At 45.4% G+C, this 27,326-nt stretch overlaps 1 protein-coding gene across 1 annotated transcript in view; it reads right to left on the bottom strand.

The window, feature by feature from the left end:
- Window positions 1–617: 617 nt before the first annotated feature.
- LOC147666738 (sodium-dependent phosphate transport protein 2A-like) overlaps window positions 618–27,326 on the bottom strand; it is a 149,882-nt gene continuing 123,173 nt past the window's right edge. Inside the window, exons 13-14 of the mRNA XM_086948912.1 lie at window positions 22,797–22,921; window positions 618–5,867 (exon numbers count right to left, since the gene is read on the bottom strand). Of these exons, the coding sequence (XP_086805038.1) occupies window positions 5,277–5,867; window positions 22,797–22,921 (716 nt within the window). The 3' untranslated portion in view covers window positions 618–5,276. The remainder of the gene's footprint in view (window positions 5,868–22,796; window positions 22,922–27,326) is intronic.

Raw genomic sequence — 27,326 nt, 5'->3', positions numbered from 1 at the left:
AAACGTTATGAAAATATAGTTCAGCCGAAGAGGATTTTAACAGTATTTCGGCGGCAAAACTGATAATAGAAGCAGACAAGGAACAAGCATTGGTAAATGTAGGAAAATATGTTACAGCCAATAGAAATGGAGGAAAGGTAAGTGGCACACACAGGAACCGATGAGAAGCCAAGAAAGAGTTTATATGAAAACCAATAGAATTTTTCAAGCACAGCGAAGCACTGTGGAGGCAAAATCTAAAAAGGAAGCAAACGAAAGCCAACCATCAGTAAGCAATGAGTTAGCCCAAAGCCCACTGTAAGTATTAGTATTATCAACAATAGGTCTACAACAGTAAACGTAAAAAAAAAATACATTTTCATAAAGCACGATCATATCTCCCCTTAAGGTTTTAAGGCGCTGGGGGCCTTCTGGGAGGTTAAGTGAGCTATTGCCCAGAGTCACATGGTGCTGAGACGAGCTTCAGCTGGGGATCAAACCAGGAGCCCTGCACTCCAGAGTCAGCTGCTCTGGCCACTGCGCAGCTCCTCTCACAGTAAATACTAAACAGTTAAGATCTGTTTAGGCAAGCTCTCAACAGGTTTACATTTCAAGGGCTGTAAATAACAGTTCCACAGTAATGAGTAATCAATTCTTTATTTTTCTTTGTGATAGACATCATACAGAGTACTGGAGCACCATCAGGTTCACCATCACAGTGCAAAGAAGGGTGTAGCAAAGAGCCTGGCATGTCACTGGCGCTGCATTTGCCCTAACTGCCTTTTTAATGGCACAGGTCTTACATGTAACTGCATCTAGGTGGCTGACTCCATTAATTCAGACACAGTGGCATAGCTAGATGTCTCCCTGTTTCACTGTGCTTGGTGCCATCTGATTCTGCTCTGAAGGAAACAAATCCCATACGCTCTAGCACATAGATTCTTCACTCCTCAGAGCCTTGCGTAGAGTTATAATTTATTTATTTATCCGTACAACAGCCATGCTAGTACTTAGAAACCCTGATGTCTGAGTCTCACACGAGCCAGCATGCCTCCTACATGTTCCTCTGAATCTTTTGGTCCACGGCTCCTGATCCAGAGGTGTATCTTGGTTTTTGGTCACCATCTATTCCTAACAATACATCAGCCGAGCACTGGGAGCACAGCAAACCATGAACAATAACTAAAGGGGAAGAGAAGAGCATTAGCAAACCATGAACAATAACTAAAGGGGAAGAGAAGAGCATTAGTTCCCCAGTACCAACACTTTTCAGGGCACACCCTTTTGCTGCGAATTGTTTATACAGATTGTGAAGGTAATCTGTCCTGTTTACTAATGATGAGGCAGCTAACGTGGCCATACCAATAGATGCCACCAGATACTGGAGCAGCCATATTTTCTTTTCCCCTGGAGTGCATTTTCCACACTTAGAAAGAAGTGCTTGTGTGATGTGGCGTCCAGTATGAAAAGTTTGACCTGGGCCCTTCAAAATCTTCTGACCTGTGTGCTGACCTGCCTGCTGGGCTTTCTTCCCCAAAGTTAAGCAGACAGAGTGTGCATACTTGCAGGTGTAACTATCGGGGTACCTGAGCTAATAAAACATCTCCATATTGCCCCAGTCTAGCCAATAGAATGGTGAGGGGAGTAAACTAGAAAATACCTTAATACGGTCCCAGCCTTACCAATGAGGGTCAGACCTGGGGTTATAAAGCACCTGAATATTGCCCTAGGATAACCTATGACAGATTGAGAAGGAGATGAGAAAGTCCCTGAACATTGCACCATGCTCAAAAGGAGGGAAAGAAGAGGATGACGCAGTATTTGAACACTGCCAGGCAGCTCCCTAGAGGGGAGCAGTTAGAGCTCTTCAACGGAGCATTCCTAATGTACTCCGACACCGGCACGGCCTCATGTAAGTCGATAGCCGCTCCGAGCATCAGAACGCAGTGACAATACACCCTGCAGCGTACTCTCTGTCCGGTTCGATTGTGGTCGCCACTTACCATATTTACTGGTCTACCCCCAAGAGACGTTCCTCATGTCTATGTAAAGTATACAGGACAAACTTTTAATGTCTTCATTCTTTGCATAAAATTCCCAGTGTATGGTGCACACATTCTCTACTTTCCCACATCCCTGTGAAGAGTAGAATTAGGTCATCCTTGTCCTGATAAAATGCCATGATCCACTAAGGACAGTAACAGGCATGAAACATGCTGACCTCTTTATCTGCATTTTTTGTAGCAAAATAGACCATTATAACTATTCTACGCTCAAATCACATTTTTATTCTTGGCAAAGGGACCCTAGTATTAAAACTTAATTTCATGTTTGTATCCATTTAGTCATTTTTAATACACTTGTCCTTCACCCATTGTACCCACACTTCACTACTCACCCATGCAACATACATTGGCTAAAAAGAGAAGATCTCCGGCAAAGAGCCCCCTCGAGGGGCCTGTTGGGCATTGCAGCTCCAGCCCAACGAGGAGCTGCCCGATGATGAAGCATGACACCTCTCGGGTGTTTGAGGATTCGTGCGCCTAAAAGGAGCCCTTCCCTCCGCCTAGGACCTGCTATACCTACCTTCCCACTTAGGAACAGTACACTCTTTGTTTTCACATCTGCATGGGTCAATGTCCTGGACCGTATAAAAGCCCCAGTCCCGCCTCTCTTGGTTTCGGCATTCCTAATGTACTACAGTCTGCCCCCTGAGGGGAGGAGCCAGAGCTTGACCACTCCTACAAACTAAGGATAGAAACCAGCTGTAATACCTGGCTTGCTCTTTTAATAATGCTCAGAGAGCCCTTACTACCTCTGGCCTCTGGATAACAGTAGCGTCTGGTGTTGTGGAAGAGTGGCGATGCAGGGGGGAAGGATCGGGGGAACAACATGTTTTTAAAACATACCTCTGCTTCTCACAGGCACAGGCTTCCAGACTCCACTGCGGCCAATCCTGACAATGCTCTAATGTTATGAGAACAGCGTCAGGGTTGGCCTGAGCACTCTGAATCTGTGCTCCCAGTGAGACTGGGAGCCTGTGCCTCCTCTCTCCAACCCTGCAAAACAGCTCAGGTTGAGACAGCTCCAGTGCATATGACAGTTTGCCATCATGCGCACTGACAACAGTGCCCAACAGTCCTCTTGCAGCCCGTCATTCCCCGTGGCCCCGCCCCCACAGACTTTAACAGGAAAGGGAAAATAAAACAATAATAAAATGTATTTATTATCATTTTCATTTTCCTTTCCTACCATTTTGAGGCAGCTGGCGGGGGTGGGAGGTGGAACTCCCCGCTGCTAACGGACAAAGGAAGCAGAGCTAGATACAGAAACATATCAATGATCTTAGACATGTTAGCTCTCTGTAGCCTCCACTCTTTGTCCTTCCCCTATCCCCTCAAGTATGAGGCCATTCAGAGGTTGTTATGGGACAAGAGGATCAACCTTCTGATTTCATGTAAGTTCAAAATGCTGTATGATGTCACCACCACTACTCCAAGAATTTGGCTGAATTGATGTCCATGTCAGGCTGTCCGCAGGGTAAAAGCAAAGGGAGACTGGGCAAGCCCCCGGCTGCCCCTATGAATAGAACGGATGAAGGACAAGGATGCCTCTTAGAGTAGCATAGTTTCTGCATTAAAGGCCATAACAATTCTTCTACAATGTTCCACACTGTCCACTCTTAGTGGACTCTCAATCTAACTTCATGTCCTCAATGGAGTCGCATAACCTGATGCATTGCCACCTTTGTAGAATTCGGCAAGCGGCTTCAAAAATTCACTTTAACTTGGTCGCTGTGCAGAAACCCCGGGGAAGAGAATAGCCTTCGTAGAGGAGGTGCCTCCCAGATTCCACAAGGGGTACATTTGGGCTAGTCCTCCCGCTCTGGTTTCGTCAAGAGATGCGTCTTTTTAATCTAGTTCTACATAGAGGACACTCTTTTGACCCTCGGTGGTGGGCTGACTTCCACACTCTCTGAGCACCTGTTTCGCTCCTTAGGTTTCCAAAGAAAACAACCTTGTTCTACCTCACAGGACTCTGGTCTGGTTTCTCTTTAATCTCCCTTGATGAATTATCTCTCACTCACTGTTGACTTTAGTTCACGCAGACAGCAGGGTCGTAAATCAAGCCCCTGCGGCGCGGCGCAGGGGGTCCTCATCCCTTCAGAGGCCCCCAACCCTTCAGGGTGCCCCAATCGGGCCATGATCAATGAATATCTGTGAGATAGGGGAGACTCAGAGGCCGCTCATCACATTCTGCCATGGCCCATAATTCTGGTTTAGATCACTGGCCAACAGAGCACGCTTGCAGGCTTGTGCCTGGGATCAGCAGCGATATCGTTTTTGCTGTGTTCCAGTCTTCACCCATAGCATGCTTAGTGTCTGGGGGATGCCTTTCGAGCCACGTGTCAAACATGGGTTCCTGTCTTCTGTGGGACTAGTGAAAGAGTTGGATCGCCGGGTGCCTGAAATTGTCCAGCCTGGAAAGCTTGGGAAACAGACTCTGCAGGCAGGGTTGATACATAAAACGGCTGTCTCACAGCACCGTGGATAACCTGAATTTTCCAGAACAGACTGATATACGATGCACAGACCCAGCACAGGGAGACACCAACACTCTATCTCTCAGACACACCTAAACACAGTGCCATCCAATGGAGGCCACACACAGTACAGAGAGAAGTCAACATGACCAAACAAATGGACAGAGTAACACTGACATGAACACACATACACACACACAGTCCTTGTGGTGCCCATGGAGTGAAATAAAGCACTATAGCAGAGTAACCCTGGAACATGCAACAGAACGTGCATGATATAAGAAAAACATGAATTTCACACATAGATAGCGGCAGAATGCCTGCCATGGGAAAGCACCACAAATGAGCTTATCATATGCTATACAAGGAACAACTACAGTGGCCTACACAGGAAATATGTGACCACCTGACTCCCTCTCATCGCAGGCAATGTTTCCAGTCCTGGGTTTTCATGTGACGACCTAATGCCTTCTGGGTCCTATTTTGGTTTAATTGAACTAACCAGATGGTCTCATTTGATAGCAATAATTTGTTTTGTTGAAAGCCCAGGGCTGGGAAAAAAGTCCATGATGACATGGGGTGAGGAGCCACTCATCATTTAGCACAAAAAAACCTACAGTATATAGTTTTAAAACAGTTGATCTTTGCATAAGTGCGTGTCCTCTCTGGTCCACAATCTTTGCCAACGGAGTCCAGGATAGCTGGCATGTGCTTGTCTTAAGGACCAGAGGGACAAGAATTACATAATCGTTCCTTACAGCTGGGTGGCGTTATCCATGCCTATGTTGCCCAAACGAGGGGAGGGTATTGGAAGGGGCAGACGCAGCTCCTCTGTATAGGTGATGGCAGGGTTGTCAAAGGCCATCTTGGATTTGGTCTGGGGGGATTTCTCTGGGTGGAAGATAGAGTCATCATCGTCATCATCATCCTGACGCTTCTCAGAGCAGACGCAGTGGTCAGTGCAGCACAAGGTGGCGCTAGTGATCAAGCGGTCCATGGGCTGGAGCGAGTGCATCCACAGAGGCAGAAATTCCCAGGTCTGAAGGCGCCGGGGCAAGCGGCCTGGGCTGTGGTTTTGCAGGAAATTTACCAGCCCGATGAAGAAGAGGAGGCCCATGAATGGTGCCCCAACACCCACCATCACCTGCCAGCCTGCCATCGAGATGCCAAAGACAAGCGAGGGCAGCAGCAGGAAGCAGATAATAAGGTAGAGGACGGCGAACCAGCGATACTTGGCGGTTCGCTGGCCCAAGGTCTTGGCCATTCGGATGGGCAGGCGTGTGAAGGGCAGAGGGTACAGTAGCAGGATCCCAGAGATATTGAAGAAGAAGTGGCACAAAGCGATCTGTAGGGAGAAATGTGAGTGCATGAGTCAATGAGCAAACTGAGTAACAGACCACCCCGCGCCCCAACATGCCAGCCATGAGAGGAGCATGTAGATAAGCTCCGGAGCACACTATGATTAGGGAAGTCTTTCAGGTAACAATAAAAACACCACGGTATTAATAGAAAACTACTCTAAATAATGCCACTGCTTGCAGATCTTTTTGACTGATATCTCTCTGTGTCCCCTTCTCCCTCTTTGCTTTCCTTCTTTCCCTTGCTTCCTCCTCCAGCTCACACTCCGTGCCCCTCCATGCTCGGCACTTTTGACTGTATTTCCCCCAGCTCTGCCTTTATTCCCACACACCAAACTTGTCATATTTTCACCCCCTCTGTCCTCCTGCTGTTTCCCCCCTTCTCACCATCTGGGCTTCATTCTCCACACCCAATGCTCCTTCTTCTTATTTCAGCCCACCCTTCAGTCTCCCCCTCAGGGCAACCGGGGAATCAGAAGCAGCACTGACAAAAATGCTCAAACCAGCCCTGCTTCCACTTCCTGCTCTGCCTCTCTCTTTCCACCCTCCCTCCCTTTTCTCGTTCTTCGCAGTCGCAGATCTTTCTCCATCCCTTTCCCCCCTGAAGATGTAGTGGTGGTCAATTTTGAGGCGATACAAGTGCAGATCGATTTCAACTCAGCATTGGTGATGCGGTATGTGTTCTTGCTATGAAAAGCACTGAAAATAAATAAATACTTTTTTAAATGCACTTTCTGTGCCTCACCCTACATCTTGCTCCCCTCCACCGCCAGTCCTCATAATTATCAGAAAGATGATGCACGCACCTCATATTGACCAATATCCCAGCTGATTTGTAGTCTTTAAATCCTCTCTAAGCCACTTTCCCAACGGGTTGATCTGTCGTGACTAATTTATGAGGTTCAAGCTGGCTTTTTGTAAACAGTGCATCAGCGAGCAATATTCAACCACTCTGAACATTATAAGAAGCATAAGCTGGTCCAATCCTCTTTGTACAACTGTGGTCCTTTCCACCCTAGAGCGACCTTTAACCCTGCGTGGCGGGATAGCCTTAAGCTTCTTTCATGGTAAAGGGATATTGATCTAGGAAGGTCTGTGTGTCTTCAGGATTCTACTTCAGTGTTTGTGGCATGTGGTCAGAACTTCCTCATTTGTAAGCAAGGGTGTAACGCAATCCCCTGTGGAGCAAGGGGGTCCACAACCCTCCAAAGGGCCCCCAACCCTTCAAGGGGCCCCTCTATCAAACAAATGGCAATGAATATCTCTAAGATGTCTCAGACCCGGGGACCCCTCATCACATTCTACAGGGAAACCATGATTTTGTGTTACGTCGATGTAGGTAGATGGATGGTATGTCATGAGATAGTCAAATGTCTTCTCGCAGCTGAGTCTGAGTCAATATGGCCTGACCTTTCCGGGGATAATATTACAACTGCATGTTGATGCCACTTAAATGTTTTGGAACAGTCATTGCATAGAACAACAATCACATAAGGGGTTGAATCCTGATAGTGAGGGAATATATCTCAATGGACAAAGGTAAGTGTTGGCTTGTGAAAAGGGGTCCTGAACTTTCTCCATGATGCATCCCAACAAAACCTTATGACCTCTTTCGAACACACAGCAGTGAGACTCGCTGATGCTGGAGCACTCATGCCTTATATGAGGCTTGCCGGAGGCACAGCTACCCTGACACAAGGTTGTCACCGATGCACATTCCTGAGATACCTTGATGGTTGCAGGGCTGTTGCATTGAAAGTCACGGTTTACGGGGTTTAAGTTCACGGTGCCTAGAATTTATTCTCACTGATTTCCAAATGCTTTGACTTCGTTTTATATTAGTTTGTTTTAATTTGGTGTTAACCTTTATCACATTCTTACTGGTAACTGCTCGTGCTGATTTCTACAATGTATTCCTAAACTTTGACAAAAGCTGAGCGATGTGCACATTATAGTTGGAGTCCTACATTAGCATCTTCATAATGATTTTCCCAGTTCCCAGGGCTGAGGACCCACCATTGCAAGATCAGTTCCACACTCCGGATGCAAGCAGCACACGTGCTGGAAAGGCGATAGATCGAACCAATCGCAAGTCTATCCGTGCTAGGATTGGCTACGTCAACCTACCTACTGTCCTAGAACTGAGATCAGTACAGCCACAGAACCTCTGTGCTTAGGGATATACTCCCGAGCCATCACAGAATTTTTCTGGGGTAAGCTGACTCACAATTACATTAATTTCCCAACTTGCTCAAGACCTGTGCTACTGTGTATGGCCCCATTGCCACCTATTCCTGCCCCAGCACCTACTAAACTTCAATCCTGGAATGTGCCCTAGTAACTCCCCGCTCTGTTAACAAGAACACTGATGAAGGCTTTGATTATATTGAAGCAAGTAAAAGAAACTTGGTGATCATTGCAGAATTGCAATTCTCGGACCGGCGAGGCAAAATGACGAAAAGGGTTGTCAGTTTTTTGTATAGACTTGTTTCTATTTAAGAAACTGTTTCGTGAATGCACTTGACAACTTCCACCCCCTAAAAAAATTAATTGGCAACAAATGGTATACTCCTAGTATAATGAGAGATACATATAACATTATGTTTTGTAAAGAATCTGGAGACAACCTTACACTCTGATACCAAGAATGAGTGATATATGTGATTCTTCAGACGATATAACAATTTAATTCATAATTCAAAAATCTATTCTTCAGTGATTGAATCACTAGTTTTTCCTTGCCAAAAAATGCCAGGGTTTACCACTTTGTCACTCTTTTCTCAACTTGTTCTTTATGGATTTTAGGGTAAAACTACTCAGATATCAACTGAAAACTGAGACATACTCCATACACTGTGCCTTGAGTCTAGTTTAATATCTACTACAGCACCGTTCTTCACTATCTGATATTTTGCCACAGTGTCCAGAAGGCAGTTTGATGCTGCTGTGAAAGATATAATGTATACACGATACACCTGCAACTTCTGCCTCACTTATAGGATCACACTTTGTACTCTGCACCTTTGATAGCATCTCTTACAAGAGAGGTGTGATACCAGAACATTGTGGATGCAATATTGTCCCACAAAAATATCATATCTGGACTATTGAAAACTATAATATTGTCATTGTATAGGTATTGTGAACCTAACTCGTCCTATATGTACCTCAACACTTTGTACTTTCAAGGTATGTAGAAAGGAGTCAAGAATATTACATCCATACTTACCTATGTGTACTTACCTTGATTTTATTTGATAGTCGATATTCTGGACAGGATATTCTTGTAGGATGATAACAACATCCACAAAATTCTTACAACCCTTAGAGAATGTATCCACTTCACTCTGCAGTCAACAGTGTTGCATCTTCGTTTAAGAAAGTTCTTGGAGGAACCCCAGGCTGATCCAACAAACATGTCAACCAAACGGCTTGTCTAAAAGTTTACCATATCCAGCTAGAGTCCTGCAGAACACGCATTGAGCCTGTCAAGATCATTAGTCCACCATATGCCGGCTTTTGTTCACTGGGATCAGGTATTGTTTCTGTTCTTGATGATTTGAGAAGGGAGGATGATGTCAGAAGCGTCAGAAAGTTGATCCTAATGTTGTTGGTCTAACCCCGTGGACAGACAGTCACATGGCTCTCAAGAAAGAGGATGCCTTCCTTTCTCTGTTTCTGGAACCAATTAGTTCCTTCTGCCCTCTTTAGGTCTCAAGCTTTTCTTAATGTGCATCTTCTCCTCTGGATGCGCTTGATTTGCTTGTCTGGTATTTGTTTCTGTAACAACACTGACAACATCCAACTCCTGCTCAAGCGCCATCCTGCCTCAGCAGTATCAAGAGAGCATTTTCTCACCTCTCTCCTGACCCTTCTTGACTGTATAGCTAGAAATAAGATAAAACTGAATGCATCAAAAACTGATGAGGGATTTTTGGTGGGGACTTGCAGCTTGGCCTAAGGATATCTGGCCTCATGCTTTAAGCCCAGATGTGTCCCAAGGTTCTCTGCCAAGGCATCTAGGGTTTTTGACTGATGTTGAGCAGTCTCTTGATATATAGATATTTGCTTTCATAAATCAGGTTTATGCATGACAACTTATCTGGTAGTTTTTAAAAATCTTTTCAAACAAGACACAATTGAGTCTTGTATTAGGGGAGAATAGAATATTGATTATGCTAACAGCATTTATTCAGACCATCTAGAGTACCATTCTCTTGAAAGAAGGTGGAATGCTGCAGCGTTGCAGATCGAATGGGCTGCCTACAGTATGTGCCTAATTTGTAAAAGAATAAGTGCTGTGGCCTGAAGTTTTGCTCATAAACTCAACTCAGTGAATCTCAACTCAGAGAAGACCGAGGTCCTCATACTGGGACCCTGTACCTCTGTCTGGGACAACAGCTGGTGGCCCTCCGCCCTCGGGAAGAAAACAAGTAACTTACCTGTAACTTTAGTTCTCCAGTATTGGAAGCTTTCATAGATTCACATGCCTGAATCATTCCCCGTCGTCGAGACGGGAGTCTCCGGTATATAAAAAAGCAATGCTTATTAGTATAGCAAACTGAAAAGAGGCCTAGGCCCATTTCCCTTTTGCAACCCATAGCCTTTGTTATGTAAAAAAGGCCCAAACTTTTCCCTTAACCAATCAGAGCTCCTCACCGTCTAGAACCCTCCTGATAGAACATTCTGCCCCTCAGATTTTCGCACACTTGTGCATCAAGAACATTTGTGGTGCTAAATGCAAGGTGAGCCTCTCAGGGGAGGAGGGTGGGTTCATGTGAATCTATGAAAGCTTCCAATACTGGAGAACTAAAGTTACAGGTAAGTAACTTGTTTTCTTACTCCAGTATTGGAACTTTCATAGATTCACATGCCTGAATCAGAATAGCGAGCAGTGATATTACAAAGCACATTTCTGCGATACATTTCATAATCATGTAATACAACTTGAAAATCAAGCATAACATATAAAATGTGACTTTGTAAAACAAAATAAATTACGGATGGAGGGATGGAAAGAAGGCTCACCGTTACTGGATGATATTCTGCAGTACCGCCTCTCCCACCGCCGCATCCGACTCTGCGGCTGCCTCCAAGCAGTAGTGCCTGGTGAAGGTGTGCGTAGATGCCCAAGTCGCTGCTCTGCAGATATCCTGGATTGGCACTCCTCCAAATAGTGCAGTGGATGTGGCCGCTGCCCTCGTGGAATGAGCACGAACTCGTACATTTAGAGGTTTTCCAGTAGCTTGATGACAGTAGACAATTGCACTGGAAATCCATCTGGCAATTCCCCTTTTTGAAAAAAGGTAAACCTTTCCTGGGTGCGCTGAAAGCGACGAAGAGCTGAGAAGATTTGCGAAAGCTCTTAGTTTCTTTCAAGTAGAACTTCATCTTTGAACGTCTAGTGAGTGCAACACTCTTTCCGCCGCTGTTGACGGATGAGGAAAGAAACGTTTTAACACCAACGGCTCATTCAGATGAAAATCAGTTGGCACCTTAGGAATTAATTTTGGATTAGTCCTAAGAATCATTCTATCTTCCTGAAACTGTAAGAAAGGCTCCTGAAAAGTGAGCGCTTGCAGTTCACCTACTCTTCTCGCTGAAGTTAGTACAATGAGAAGAGCCACTTTCCAGGACAAGAACTTATGGTCCGCTCTGTGTATCGGCTCAAACGGTGGTTTCATCAATTGTGACATTACTATATTGAGATTCCATAGTGGTGGTGGAGGCTTTACTGGAGGAAAGACCCTGAATGATCCCTTCATAAACTGTTTGATGATCCTTGATGACCATAAGGACTGGCCCGATGAAGACCTCCTGTAGCGGGATAAAGCAGCCAAATGCACCTTGATGGAAGCGTGTGCCAATCCTGACTTTGCCAACAACAGAATGTAAGGTATAATCTGATGAGGTGCAGCAGTAAGAGGGTGAGTGTTATGCCTCTTACACCACAGACAAAACCTCTTCGATTTCATCCTGTAGGTTTTGTTGGTACTGTCTGCTCTAGCTTTGGACAGGATACTCCTACATTTGTGTGAGATGTTTAGATGACTAAACTCACAGTGCTCAGGAGAAAGGCTGCTAATCGCAAGGATTTCGGGTCCGAATGGAGCACCTGACCTCTGGACATTGTCAGAAGCGATGGAATTGGTCGCAGCCAAACTGGACGGTTCACTGACAGCAGCAGGAGTTCCGTGAAGCAGTGTTGTCTGGGCCACCATGGGGCTATTAGGATCAACCTGCACGGCTCTTTCTTGATCTTCACCAGTACGCAGGGGAGAAGAGGAATTGGAGGAAAACCATAGCCAAACACGCCGGACCATGCCATGGAAAACGCATTCCCCCAAGATCCCTTCTGGGGAAGCCAGCTTGCGAAGCACCGGCATTTCCTGTTCTCTCTTGTGGCGAAGAGGTCCACTATTGGTGTTTCCCACCTTTGAAAGATGCTGTCCAGGGTCCCCTGGTCCAGCTCCCATTCGTGGCAGGACGATTGAGCCTGATGAGCGTATCCGCCTTGACGTTTTGATCTCTCAAGAGGTGTTCAGCTGACAATGATATTCCTTGTCGAAGAGCCCATTCCCATATCTCCTGGGCCTCCTGAGATAGGGAGAGAGATCTTGTTCCCCCCTGCTTGTTTAAATAGTGCATCGCCGTAGTGTTGTCTGTTCTTACCAACACTGGCGAACTTCGTACTCGTGGTAGGAAGACTTGCAATGCTAAGCGGATCGCCCTGAGTTCCAGCAGATTTATGTGTAATCGCTGCTCGTGTATCTTCCAACGACCGCTGACCTGAAGGTCCTGAAGGAAAGCTTCCCATCCTTCTAGGGACGCATCTGTCGTCACAACTAATGGAGCCGCTCTTGAAAGAAAAGTCAGACCCTGAGATACATTTTCTTTCTGCGTCCACCATACCGCTGCCTGCACTATCACTGGTGTCACTCGTATTGTGTCGTTGAAGGATTCCTCCACCTGATGCCAATGAAGATCGATCTGTTCCTGCCATGGGCGCATCCTTAATCTGCAGTGAGGTACAAGGGGAATGCAAGATGACATCATGCCCAGCAAGGATTTGTACCTGCGGACTGAAAGAGACTTTCTTTTTACAAAGTCTTGGAAGAGGGACACAATCCTCAGTTGCCTTTCTTCGGAGGAAAACGCCTTGTTGCAGTCCGTGTCTAGTATTGCCCCCAGAAATGTGATCACCCTTGCTGGTTGGAGGTTTGACTTTCCTTCGTGAAGAGTCAAACCCAGTTTGGCGAACAGATCTATGCAGGCCTGTGTTGACACTGTGGCTTGTGCTTTCGATGGCGCTTTGACTAACCAGTCGTCGAGGTAAGGAAATATTAGATGTTTTTGCTTCCTTAACACAGCCGCCAATGGGGCCAGGCATTTTGTGAACACTCTCGGCGCTGACTTTAAGCAAATGGCAGTACCCTGAATTGGTAATGTCTTCCGGCTACTAAGAACCGAAGGTACTGTCTGTGTGCAGGAAGGATCGGCACGTGGAAATAAGCGTCTTGTAGGTCTAATGTAGTCATATGATCTCCTGGGTTCAATAACAGAAGGATGTCCTGTAGAGACACCATCCTGAAAGATTGCTTTTTGAGATAGGTGTTTAAGGATCTGAGATCCAGAATGGGACGCCATTGGAGCTTGTTTTTCTTGACAAGAAAAAAACGGGAGTAAAACGCCTTGTTTTCTTGGGCATTCGGTACCGGTTCTATTGCTCGCTTTCCGAGCATTGTCCGAATCTCCTGTTGGAGTTGATGCAGATGGTTGGCTCTCTGATGCCTCGTGGCGTACAAGGGAGCGCTTGAAGAAATTCTAGGGTGTGACCGAATTGAACAATTTTGAGGACCCATTGGTCCGTTGTTATTTTCCGCCAATGTTGAAGATGGTGAGAAATCTTTCCACCCAGGGGAGCACGTGACCTCTGGAATGTTGACATAGCCGGAAGATGGAGGTTGTCATTGCGGTCGGGTGTTGTCCTTCCCCTGACGGCCACCCCTTCCTCTTGGAGCTGATTTAGTATATCCTCCTGATTAACGCTGATTGTACTGTTGATGGTAGGGCTGCGATGAGGCAGAATAAGAGGAATATCTCCCTTGTTGATATCCTCCTCTATACGAGGACTGCCCTCTTCCTCTGGAGCCGCGAAAAGGTGTTTTTCTGTACTGCAGTGTTCCCAAAGCCTTTGCAGTATCGGTATCCTTCTTGATACTCTGCAGAGTATCATCAATATGCCTCCCAAATAGAACTTCTCCATTGAATGGGAGATCTAGAATCTTGTTTTGAACTTCCGGCCTAAAAGCCGTTGCTCATAGCCATCCTTGCCTGCGCAGGACTGCTGCTCCTCCCAAAGATCTAAATGCCGTTGTCGCTATATCCATAGCGCAGTCTATGACTTCAGCCAAACTCTTTTCCCCTTCTAGGAGAATCTTCCTGGCCTCTTGCTTCTCCGGCACCTGGTTAATGTATTGAGACAGGTCACACCACATTTACCTGTCGTACCTTCCCAAGATAGCGAGGGCATTAGTGGCTTTAACCAGCAGCGCGGACATTAAGGAAAAACGTTTTCCTGTATTATCCAGTCTTCTGCCCTCTCTGTCTGGAGGTGTCGTGACTGGAGCAGATGGGTTTCTGGACTTCTGCTGTGCCGCCTGAGTAATTACAGAATCCGGCTTGGCATGACCCAAAAGACAAGCTGGTGCATCTATAGGCACCTTATACTTTTTGTCTAGTCTGGCTAGAACCGGTGTCACCGTAGCTGGCGTCTCCATGACCTTCAATCCTTCCTCCCAGATATGACTCACGATAGGCAAGGATCGCACAGATTTGGGATACGAATCCTTGAAGTCGTATAAAAAGCATTCCGCTTTATCCTCAGTCATGGTGAGTGCAAACCTCTTAGTGGCTCTTTCCATTAAATTATTTGGCGTAGGAGTTGAAGGTGAGGGGATGAGATAGTCATTCCACTCTGCACTTGGTTCCGCAATCTCTCCATCCTCGTGGTCATCATCCGTGGTATCGTGTTGTGAAGTTGGTGGTGGAGACCTAGCAGTTGGCTCTGGCAAAATTTCTCTCCTACGCACTGGCGTCCCTGGTACAGACCGTGGACGCGGAGTAGCCTCTGGCACCTCCTGAGTGGCTGGAGCCGTTGGATATCTTCTTCTATAATCCTCCAACATACCCTGGCGGTCTTTCAACAAAGAGGATGGTACACTTGTGATATCCTCACGCTGCTGTTGGTGATATTGGTGCTGTTCTTGGGGATGCTCTTGAAAACCTCCATATTCTTTCTCAGAATCGACCTCCTGGTACTTGACCTGTAATTGGGAAGGGCTACTCGCAAAACCATAAGGATCCTCATCATCCCCTTCCTCCGAATCTTCCTCTTCCAGCAGGTGAAATGGAACCAATGGAGACACTTTGCTTGGCGATGTAACCTCTGGTGTTTTAGGCTTTTTCCAGAGTACCAATCTTTTCTCTGGTGTCTTTTCCGTCGTCGACGAGCCCGTCGACGAGATACCCGTCGCCGACCAAGTTATCGTCGTCAACGCCACCGTCGACTTTGTAGTTACCGTCGACGCTGTCCTCGTCGATGCTCCGGCCGTCGTTATCGTCCTCGTTGACGCTGCCGTCGTTGACGCTGCCGTCGTCGACGCTGCCGTCGACGATGAAGATACAGAAACGCTCGTCGACGCCTTCGTGGCCAGTGAAATCATCGCCGCTGCCTTCTCACCAGCTTTTACCACTTCTTTTCTCGTCGCCGAAAAAAACATCGACAGCGCTGAAACACTTCCTTTCTCCTCAGAAGGCGCAGAGGAAGTTCTCTTGATGGTAATCTTGACTCCATGAGGCGATTTTGGAGGTTCTGAGGCGGACTTCTCCTGCTTTACCTCAGAAGCAGAACCCTTCTTCCCCTTAGCTTTACCTGAAGGGGATTTTGAGGGACTCCGCCCGGAAGACCATGGAGCGGTCTTTTTTGGGGCCTTCTCAGGTCTTTCTCCTGAGGAATGTGTCTGAGGAGGTCTACTTCTCTTTGAGATCTCTTAGACAATACAGACTCCCCTTCACTCTCACTTGAGAGGATTTCTTTCCTTGCTTTCATCTTCTGGAGCCAAATCAGCAGCCTTCCCTCACGATCCCTCAAGGTTTTATTTGAAAAGGTTCGACATACCTTACAATCTGCTGCCTTATGGTCTGGATAGAGACAGTATATGCAATCTTTGTGATGGTCATCTGTATAAAGCCTCTTCTTGGAGCAGGTGGAACAAGCTCTAAATAATCCATTTTTCTCCTTCTCAGACATGGTAGATGAATAAGGAATTCCAATAAGAAGAAATTAGAAGATGAGAGACCTCAAATCTCAGTCAAAAGACTGTAAAAGTAAAGAGTTTGAGCAGAGCTCAAAGTAGACTCCCTAGCACAACGTGCGGTAGAAAATCTGAGGGGCAGAAGGTTCTCTCAGGAGTGTTCTAGAGGGTGAGGAGCTCTGATAGGTTCAGGAAAAAGTTTGGGCCTTTTTTACATAACAAAGGCTATGGGTTGCAAAAGGGAAATGGGCCTAGGCCTCTTTTCACTTTGCTATACTACTAAGCATTGCTTTTTTATGTATCGGAGACTCCCGTTTCAACGACGGGGAATGATTCAGGCATGTGAATCTATGAAAGTTCCAATACTGGAGTAACCCACCCACCCATACAGACCACGCATGAAACCTCAGCATCATCCTCAACTCCTCCCTCTCCATGACCCGCCAGATCAACGCCGTCGCTTTCACCAGTTTTAACTGCCTGCGCATCCTTCGCAAGACCTTCAAATGGATCCCCCCAATGGCAGAAAGACCGTCACCCAAGCACTCATAACTAGCAGACTGAATTACGGAAATGCCCTATACGCCAGAATCAACAGAACTCTTCTGCACAGACGTCAGACCATTCAACACTCCGCAGCTAGACTCGTCCTTTGAGCACCGCGCCACAAACACATGACCCAATACCTACGAGATCTCCACTGGCTCACCGTCGAGAAGAGGGTCACCTTCAAACTCCCCGCCCACGCAACGAAATGTAGTACAAGATCTCTACCACCTAGAGGATAAATATCTAAAAACACGCAAGCACAAAATACAAAACATCACACATGAAGAACGTAGGGCAGTGGCAAATCTAAAAAAGAGAGACTCCCTTGTCATCCGTGAGGCTGACAAGGGAGGAAATATAGTCCTGATGAACCGCAGTGACTACATGAGGGAAATTGACAAACAACTTGGAGATATTAATACATATACCAAGTTGAAAGTCAACCCCATAAGGGAAACAAAGACAATCATTTTTGATCATCTCAAAATATGGAAGGAACAGTGTTTGATTTCTGAAACGGAAATGAAATACCTATATAATGACTCACCAACATATCCCTGTATATATTGCCTGCCTAAGGTACATAAAAAAAGCGATATCCCCCCAGGCAGGCCTATTATAGCAGGCATAGGATCGCCCACCGCAAAGATATCAGAATACATAGACCTTTTCCTGCAACCACTTGTGGTGAATCTCCCCACATATATTAAGGACACTGGGGATGTTTTAAATAAAATTGGGGATGTAGATTGGGTGGATGGACACTGGCTAGTCACGTTAGATGTATGCTCATTATATACGAGCATTCCATGTGACAAAGGATCAATGGCGGTACGTCATTTTTTAGATAGCAGACCTTTTGAGACGTATGCACATTCAAATATGCTGATATCAATGATCCAACTGGTACTTGCGAATAACATCTTTCTACACAATGGGGAATGGTACCGACAGATAAAGGGTGTGGCAATGGGGGCGAAATTTTCGCCCTCATTGGCCAATATATACATGGGATATTTTGAACTAATACATATATGGAGAAAATGTCCAACAAATTTAACTGAAAACATCTTGTATCTAGGTAGATATATAGATGATCTACTCATGTTTTGGACCGGCAATAGAGAGGAATTGGAAATGTTTTTGACCATCTAAACGACAATCCTTTCAACCTGAATTTCACAAAAGAGCAAAGTGTGTCAAAAATCAACTTTTTGGACATTACTATTATGGTTAAAGATAATAAACTATACACTGTTCCTTATAGAAAGGATACCGCTTGTAATTCCTTATTACATGCTCAAAGTGCGCACCCTATCTCACAAATAAAAGCTATCTCCTACGGGGAAATGTTGAGAACCAAAATAAATTGCAGTGATGAGGATAGAGTAGACACAGAACTGAGAGCCGTAGAAATGAGATTCCTATCTAGAGGCTATAAGAAAGAAACAGTAACCGATGCAAGAAATAGAATTGATAAGATTAACAGAAACTCACTGCTAAAGTACAAACAACATAAATCAGCTAAGCATAAAAGAAATATAAGATTTATAACACCTTATAGCACAGTGAGCACAGATCTATACAATATACTAAACAAGCATTGGCATCTGCTAATGGAAGACGAAAGTCTGCATGAGAAAGTAGGACAAAAACCCTCTATTACTTTCAGCAGAGGCAGAACATTAAGACAGGAGCTGTGTCCAAGCTATATTCCGCCTTTAAAAGCACAGGATTGGTTACCCAGGGCCCCGAAAGGATTTTATAGATGTGGCGGCTGCTGCATCTGCTGTTTTGCACTAAACAAGACAACTAGCTTTAAATACAACAGCCAAAAACTACATGTGATACATCAATTCATTAATTGTAACACTACTTATACAGTTTATTGCATAAAATGTATATGTGATTGGATATACATTGGTAGCTCAATAAGACCCCTAAAGGAAAGAATACAGGAGCACATTCGTACAATACGTAACAACAATATGCAATATCCTTTCGCAGTACATTTCAACACGAAACATCAGCACAATGAGCTACATAGGATTAGGTTCCATGGAATTGATGTTGCAATGGCAGGGAACAGGGGAGGTAACCGTGAACACAAACTGCGACAGTTGGAGAGCAAATGGATAATCTCACTAAGAGCAGTTGAAAAGGGGGCTAACATTGATAAAGAAATGTGTGAGTTTCTGTAGAAAAAGATGGTTCTTAATAAAATGTTTGATTGGAATGTGGAGATGATCAAATAATATGTGACATGGAAACCAAAAGCACAACCTATGTTACAACTCTTTTTTGCAATGTGCCGTTGGAAAGAAAATATTGGATTGCACTGGACAGTATACCATTGGATAATAGGATGTACATAATGTCCTTTTTAAAAACAACTATTAGGTAATAGGATGTATACAATGACCTGTTAAATACTATTATTAATAGTTACATACATGGTTTGTTTCGTTTTCTATGAAATTGAATGCATGAGGGTAAAATATAAACAACAGAGTGTAATGGTTTGGGTAAATATACCTGCACCCGTTATGATTAAGAATGTTTAAAATCTGCCCGTTTATACTTCATGGCACATAGGAGTGAAGTATGACACTCCAAAATGGCCACCGTGTGAATGGGAGGCGGTTAATAGAATGTCTCGGGTAGTCCTTCTTCACTGACTATCTTAATAAACCGGAAGGGAGACGTAAGGGCTGCTGCTAAACCTAACGAAACGGGACTCCATACGAATGACGTGAGAACACGCTATGGCGGTAAGTTCAAAATAATATTAATATACGTGTGTCCGCTATTTTTAGAGCGCGACAGTACGTTGACAGGCGCCGTTGTGGACGGCATTCGTCGCAAACTTTCTGCATGTTATGCTGCTAACTTTTGAGATACACGATAGTTATTCAAAACTGACGTGGGACAAAAAGTAGATCCTTTTTAGAATATACACGGCAGAATGGAGGTACGCCGCGAATGTTTGCTTGGCTAACAAATGAGGGAAAAACGTTTAGTTTAGACGCCATGCTTCTTAAAATAAATCCTCGGACTATGTTGTAACTTCTTGAGCAGTACTTATCATATTAGATGGGACTTCGGCTAATTAGTTGTTTTTGGACAAATATACGAAAATTATGCATAGCAGAAAGGGGCAGATTACGACTTACTGACACTGTGCGGTGCAACTGCTTGTGTCTTTTTTAAAAAAACACGCATATGACCGTCTTTACGTCTTAACTTTCATTCTGAGCCACAGTAACAAATGCGGATGGCGTTTTTAAATAAAACGGGTGTACATTGCATATTGACGAGTTATTTCACTCGAAAATAAAGACTTGAAGTTTTAAAGTATAGTTTCTCCATTATGTTTCTTTTAATATGAATAGTGACTTTGTATCTGACTAGTCAGCTCAATAAATTTCTATACCAATATACTTTATTACAGATGGGACTTATCATGGCTCCATCAAATGTGCAATAACTTGTTACTTACCAAAGAACGGAAGATTTGACTCTATACCTCACAAGGCTTACTCCCGGTGTACAAAACAAAAAGTCTTAAAGGTAAGCCCAGCATTCGTGCTTTGGCTAATCATTTTGGCAACACTTGACTTAAGTGACACACGGGGGCATAAATACTAATTGTATATTTCTACACACTTACAGGATCAATGCCTATTTAGGCTTCATGATATCTTGTTGACTGCAAAACTTCTCTGCTCACCATATAATCTTTTTGGTAAGTGAGACTACAAATTAATTACGCGGAAACAATGGCAGCTTAAAAGATGGGTTTGGTCGGAGAGAAAGATCTTAGCACTTCGGCTAATGAAATGGATAGCTATTTTTAGTGGTTTCTTATTTTCAGACCTACTCATAAAATTGTGCAATACTTCAAGACGCAGGACACAGTATTACTTGTTTTGCTTAAATGTCTAAAAACGTGCTTTCTAATGAAACATGGGATCACCAGTAAATTCAATATGGACATGATGACGGCACATTGGGAGTGTACATAGGAGAGGTTGATGAAATGGAGAAATAACATTGTTGGTGTTTTTATTATCACATATATTGCATGTTATTTATGTATGTACTTTGATAAGAAAAGTATTACTTTGATATGAATATGATGAACAAAAAACAAGGAGGAAGTATATGAATTTATAGTGAAATGTGAATATGATTACGCATAAGGTGGCCTTTATTTATTTGTGTATCCTTTTGTGAAATACTGTTTTGTATATAAATTACAGCCTTGAAAAAGCCCGCGGAGGGCGAAACGCGCGTCGGCTGTGACGGTGTGGCAAAAGAAAGGAATTATAAATAAATGGACTTGGAATAATAATGAACATTGTACATGTCTTTTTGAGGACTATGAGGAGTTTGTGAAATTACTTGTTTTTTGAGCTGTAATGGCTGGATGCTATTTGGAGAATAGTAACTAGAAGGGATGTGCGCTGGTACTTTTCAAAATCCTTCAACAACATCGGACCCAAATACCTCAACAAGAGATTATCCTTCCATGTACCCAAGAACCTCCGCTCCGACGACTTTGCCCTGGCAGAGGTCCCCCGCATCCGCAGAAACAGAACAGGCGGGAGATCCTTTTCCTACATCGCAACAAAACACCTGGAACAATCTCCCTGTGAACATCAGACGCGCCCCGACCCTACACACATTCAGGAAGGACATCAAGACCTGGCTCTTCAACTGATCAGGAACTGTCCCCCACCCCTCCCCCCTTCCCCCCTCCCCCATCGCCTTGAAACCCTCACAGATGAGTAGTGCGCTCTATAAACCTCTCATTGATTGATTGATAAACCAGCTTCCAGCTCTGTTGAACGTCCGGGTGCCGAGTACCAAAGACGTGCAGTCTTGATCCACATTGTGCCTCTTTAATCCACCACCAGACACTCCTTGCCCCTTTGTCTCACTTTTGCAGGGCCCTGCTTTCTTCCTGTGCCAAGGTTTTTCCGTCTTTCTACTTCATTCCCCTTGTGTGTTTCTCCCTCTGTTGCTCTGGGTGAAAGTCTGATGAGGAAAAATAGGTCCCGGCCTCAAAAATGAGTGCTGCTGGGCCCCACCTGCAACCACCAGTTCAAATTAAGCACTAATTCTCAGCTCATTACAAGCATGGCTGCTGGTCAGCTACAGGTTCCAATTCAAGGTACTTTGCATCTTCCATCGTGCATCTTTGTTTCTGTCCCAGAAATTGATTCACTGTGTTTTACATGGTGTGGTTGCTTTTTTGGGCGTCATAATCATATGCTTAACACCTTGGCTGCTGATGGTTTTCCCCTCCTGTGCTGATGCTACTTGAACCCCATTGTTCATGACGAGCTCAGCTCGTCATAAGCACAGCTCCACTGTGCCTCATGATGAGCTGAGCTCGTCATGAACATGGAAGGGGTTAAGGAAAGAGTGCCTAAGGCGCATACCGACTTACCTTCTTACAGCAGCACTGTGGAATTCACGTCTACTGCAGATCACTTGGCTTAGAAGAACCCTTAAAATAAATGTGTATATGCCCTTTCTTAGCCCTGGTATTGTTTCATATGTCTCCTTTTTAGCGCCAAGTGCCCCGTGCCCAAATTGCACTATACAAGTCCTTTGACAATACCATACATTTATGTGCACATCAGAGGTGTATCACAGACCTTTGCAGCACAGGGTGGACCCAACCCAAAGGCACTAGCTTGACAGCAATCACACTGTGCCTCAATACTACTGGTCTTTTCAATGTACCTGTGAGACAGCAGACTGCCACAGCCCCAAAGGTCTGCCATACGAGCCTGCCTCACATGATGCTGACTGGTTCCCAGGCCTACGGCATGCTACTGTCCTCAGGATGTTCTGAGTTCATATCTCAAACCCAAGTTCTGCCATCTGCTCGTAGGCACAGGCCTGCTGCAAAACGTCCCAGTATCCAGAAGGACCAACCAGGACCTTCTTTGGGCTATTACTGAGCGAGCCCATGGTTCATTCCTCCAGGTCCCACCCGTGCGTCCCACAGATCCCTGACACCAGATCAGAGTGAATTACCTGGAAAGCGCTTGCCAACTTGTCTCCAGGGCTTGCCAGGGCAGCTAAGATCGCTGTGGTGGTGGTCCCAATGTTGGAACCCAAGGTTAACGGGTAAGCTCTCTCAATGCTGATTACACCAATGCCTGGAAAAAGGAAACACAGGAAATTCTTAATGAGAAGAGAGTGTGAGAGAGTGATAAAGGCTAAGAGGGGCTGGGGGAAGAGAGGGAAGAAGGGAAGGAGTCAACTACAGCAGGAGATCAAGTCTGATGTAAGAGTACATATGATGCAGAAAGGGGAAGAGTGAATTTAAGATGGAAATGGAAGAGCAAATGTGTGAGAGAGAGGAAAACAGTAAGACAGGATCATACTGTGAGAGCCACAACTGGACTAAGGTGTAGAAGGGAGCAGGAGGTGTGGCGAAAGAGGTGTTGAAGTTCAAACATGGGATCAAAAACTAGAGTGCCATCTAGAGCTTGCATTTCCAAAGATTGAATTACATGTTTTGTAGGTAATTTCTCTGCAGAGAAGAAATGTGTGTTATAGAAGAAAAAACGGTTGGAAATTTCCTCAGGCCAAAGAAGGTAGATGCTGAAGATTTGTGCAGACACACCAGAGGCATGAAATGAGGTGCATGTTCATGGGACGCCAACTGCGATACAAAGACTATGCTTTGCCTTCTTGTGCTGAATGTCTCACCTTCAGTGCCAAGTGTGCCAGTATACTCTATGTTTAGCCTACTAGACAGTGCATGCACTGCATTCTTTTGCAAGATTATTGTTAACTTACAGTAGCCTTAGAGCTTGCCCATTGCTTACCTTTGGTTGGCTTCATTGTCACACTTATTTTCTTGCTTCTTATTCGTTAGCATGTGTGGGATTCCTCTTTGTGTTCTTGTTCCTCACCTAGAGCATGGACGTATTACTTGTGTCCTTCCTCTGCTCCCTTTTAAGGCGGCACTTTTTTTTCTTTTTGTTTAAGCACTCTAAGAGACTGCAAATGTTTTTCAGTTGTCCCCCTCGTATACTTCTCCTCCACCACACTTGCCTGTGTTGCTCGTCCTCTGCCCGTTTGCAGCTCCCCTGCCCTCATGTGCTTATTCCCACTGCATAGTTTTTTCACCATGAGCCACTCCGACCTGCTCCACATTGCGCTCTCTCGTCTGATTCCTCTTTCTCCATTTGCTTCCCCAACTGGGCCCTCTATTTTCTTTCCCAATCCATACCTTACGTGTGCCTCCTCCCAACCTGCACCCCATGTGTCTTCGCTGTCCCGTCCTCTTGTTACTTCCCCAGCGGTCTGTACTTCTGTCCACTTGTCCTCTCCCCCGTGTTGCTTTCCCCCACCCACACAATTTTTTAGGTCTTGCCTACGGAGCACGCATGCGCTGCATAGGAGGGGACCTCTTGGAATCGATAAGCTTTTTTGCCCAAAAACGGGCATGCTTTGCATTGCTTTCAATTGCAACGTGTGCACGTTGGTCGTTTCCATTGCAGGAGTGAGCTTTGGCGACATCTGTTTGTAATTATCTTGCAAACAGATGGTGCCCCTGCTTGCTCCCGCAAGCGAAACGCTGTGTTTGTCTGGCAGGCCGTAAAACGCCAAATGTGCTTTAACTTTCGCTGAAAGTGTTTGTGCGAATACATCGCCATCATGGTCACAAAAATAAACTGTGGATTTTTATGTGAGGAGGCCTGCTTCACATCACAAACAATTTTCTAGTCGAGTCCCTGTGATTCAGTTCTATCTTTCACAGGCGACAAAACAGCATGAGCAAAAAAGCAATAAACTTTGGGCAATTTAAAAGCTAATAACATCCATACTGCAAAGTCTGCATGAATCCGAGATCAGGCAGAGGTCAGCTTCCAGCAGGCTTCAATTTCTGGCTATTAGTTTAGCAATTCAGATGTCTGGGTCAAAAAGCAGGTTGGCATGCTGCGGTATTAATCTCCTAGGCGTACATTTCGAATCCTGCATGTATAAATATGGCTTAGAGAGTGAAAGAGGGCGTTAGATAAACACCATCAGCGGCAATCACTTTGCATATTTGTATGATGTTATTGTATACGTGAGCAGGTATAACCCCAGCCCCCCACCACGTGATCTTCATGTTTGTGTAATTTTGTCTTACATACACGTCTGCCATTGTCACCGGCGGATTGGTATATTCAAATGAACCACACTAGTGACCTGTGTGTAAAGGTGTACTACAGTTTCACTTTAAAGCGCGGTGTTATTTCCGCTGCTTAACATGACGAGACAGTGTTATTAATTATGCTATACAAATGTGAGTTCAGCAGCACGCACTGTGACAGTCTTGCTCATCTTCTGAGCTGCCGCCTGCGTGCCCCATTACAGCGGGGAACTACTCACTGATAGTTTTAGGCTACGTTAGTAGTCGCATCCACTAACTCTTTTGGGATCGGGTGAATGTGAGAGCCACTGTGGTGCCTGTCAATGTAAATTCTTAGCATGCCTAACGTCACAAAGTAGAGCTTGTAGGAACAGGCTGCAGCTGGTTTGATGGTGACTGCCGTCCACAGGACCCAGCAGGTAGTGGGCAGCGCACTGGACTGAGGCGGACCGTTCGGTCAACTAATTTGTTTGATGAGCTTATTTTCTTTTGGAATAATGCTGCAGGTAGCATATGATGTAACTCTTCTTGGAGTTTCTCATTGCTGAGATGGGGGTAATTGCTTTTACTTATAAGTTTCCCTTGTCTTTATTGCTTGATGTTGCTCGCCAAATAGTGTCACTCATAGTCGTTCAAATGTCACTCATGTTTACACTGTAATTATGAAAATGTCACACATAGCAATCTAAAACCTTGGCAGCTAACTATGCAGGCAACCCTCCAAGCTTGCCTCCTGAAAAAGCAGACACAAGCTATCCTTCAAGCGTGTCCAGTGCAAAGCAAACTGGACCTATTCTCAAAAGAAGCATTGGCATAGCCAATAGGTCTCGCCTTTGGGACCTTATAAGTGTTTAGTTATCAAGGACAATATCCTTTTTGCAACAACATCAAGTGTTGCATGGCTAAACACTTATAAGGTCCCAAAGGCGATACCTAATGGCTATGCCAATGCTTGGTTTTTAGTGACTGATCTAACTTGGATGAGCAAATAAAAAGAAAAAAGTGCTTGATCATTTTCAAGGCATATGCATGCTTGGTGCGTGTGCATACAAATGTTTTTTGTTGACTTTTAAAAAAACATTTTGCACAGCGTCCCCATGCTGTTCAGCATGGCTAGAAGACTGGCAAGGGTTAAATATCGTGCTCACTGACAGCTGGCTGTTTTGGGGGTTATTTTCTCTAATATAAACAAGCTAGGGCCCCTGACTGTGGTCAGTGCAGGTGTTAGAACCCTAAGAGCACTTTTAAAGACTGGTAAAAGGGTTTTGTCAATATTAGAGCATGTTTCTAAAGCCTAGCTGGATATTGCTCTTTTAAAATCTCCAATCAGGAGGAGGAGCCAAGACGGCGTCCAAAATGGCAGCTTAGGAGCCCGGCTCCGCCGCTCGCCCTCTCCCTCCCTAGCATCCTGTAATTGATCCTGTGGCTGCACCATACCCCCGCGCAGCTGAGGTGGCGCGGTGCCCGACCGTACAACTCCGAGTTCGCGATCACCTCGGATGGCCGAGAAACGTCGACGCGAAGATTGTGGCCTGTGCCAGCTGTAATCCGGGTCCTCGAGCTGTGATGTGGCCGAGGAGGAATTGAACAACAGAGGCCGCGGCCGAGCAGAGAGGACCGGTGGACCCCTACGGAAGTCACAGCTTGCGCGATTTTGCTGGCGGACACGAGCGGAGTACGATGCGAGTGCCCAGAGCCTCACGGCACGCATTTGGCTGATGTTCTCAGCACTGGAGGTCCCGGGAACAGACGACAGTCCTGCCGCCCATAGTGGTCTTCTTTGGTGGGCTGCCCAGGGCGACCTGGCCCTTAGGGTGATCGTCCGCTGGCCGTGGCCGGTGTCGGAATATGGATCTTTCCTCCGGGCATGGCGGATAAGAGGTTGGTGACGCTGTACTAATGCGGGTTCTAAATAGTTCCGCTCCAACCCCAACATAGACTACCAGGGGACAATGCGACCCCTGATGCCTGATACGATGTTCACTATCTTCCCTGGGGGGTCCCCAGGGGCGAGGAGCATTGCAACTGCCGACAGTGGAGAAAGGGAGTACACACTGGGAGATGTCCTTTTGGCTGTCAAGGATTTTCATTCCTCCCTGAGCCGTAGATTGTTGGCCCTCCATGACTCACTGGCGTCTATTGTTCCTGAAATGGGACCTGGGGGCGCAGATGGGAGTATGATAGGTCGGGCGCCTGTCAACGCTTAGTTAATGATCACCGTGGACTCCCTGGGGCATGAAGTGCTGGATTTTGAGAACAGTGAGCTCGCCGGCCGGATTTGCACGACTGATATTCTTTTTGATTTTCCGACATGTGTGCTCGCCACCAAACAGCAACGCCGGGTCCTCTCACTATTGGAAAGTGGCTACTGGTGAAGCTGTTTTGTCACTGTTCTTCTGTCTCCGCTGAGCACC

Source organism: Lissotriton vulgaris, unplaced genomic scaffold (assembly GCF_964263255.1).
Source record: "Lissotriton vulgaris unplaced genomic scaffold, aLisVul1.2 SCAFFOLD_610, whole genome shotgun sequence".
Classification (NCBI taxonomy): Eukaryota; Metazoa; Chordata; class Amphibia; order Caudata; family Salamandridae; genus Lissotriton; species Lissotriton vulgaris.
Note: the sequence above shows the minus strand (reverse complement) of the source record. Positions and strands in the feature narration are given on the sequence as shown.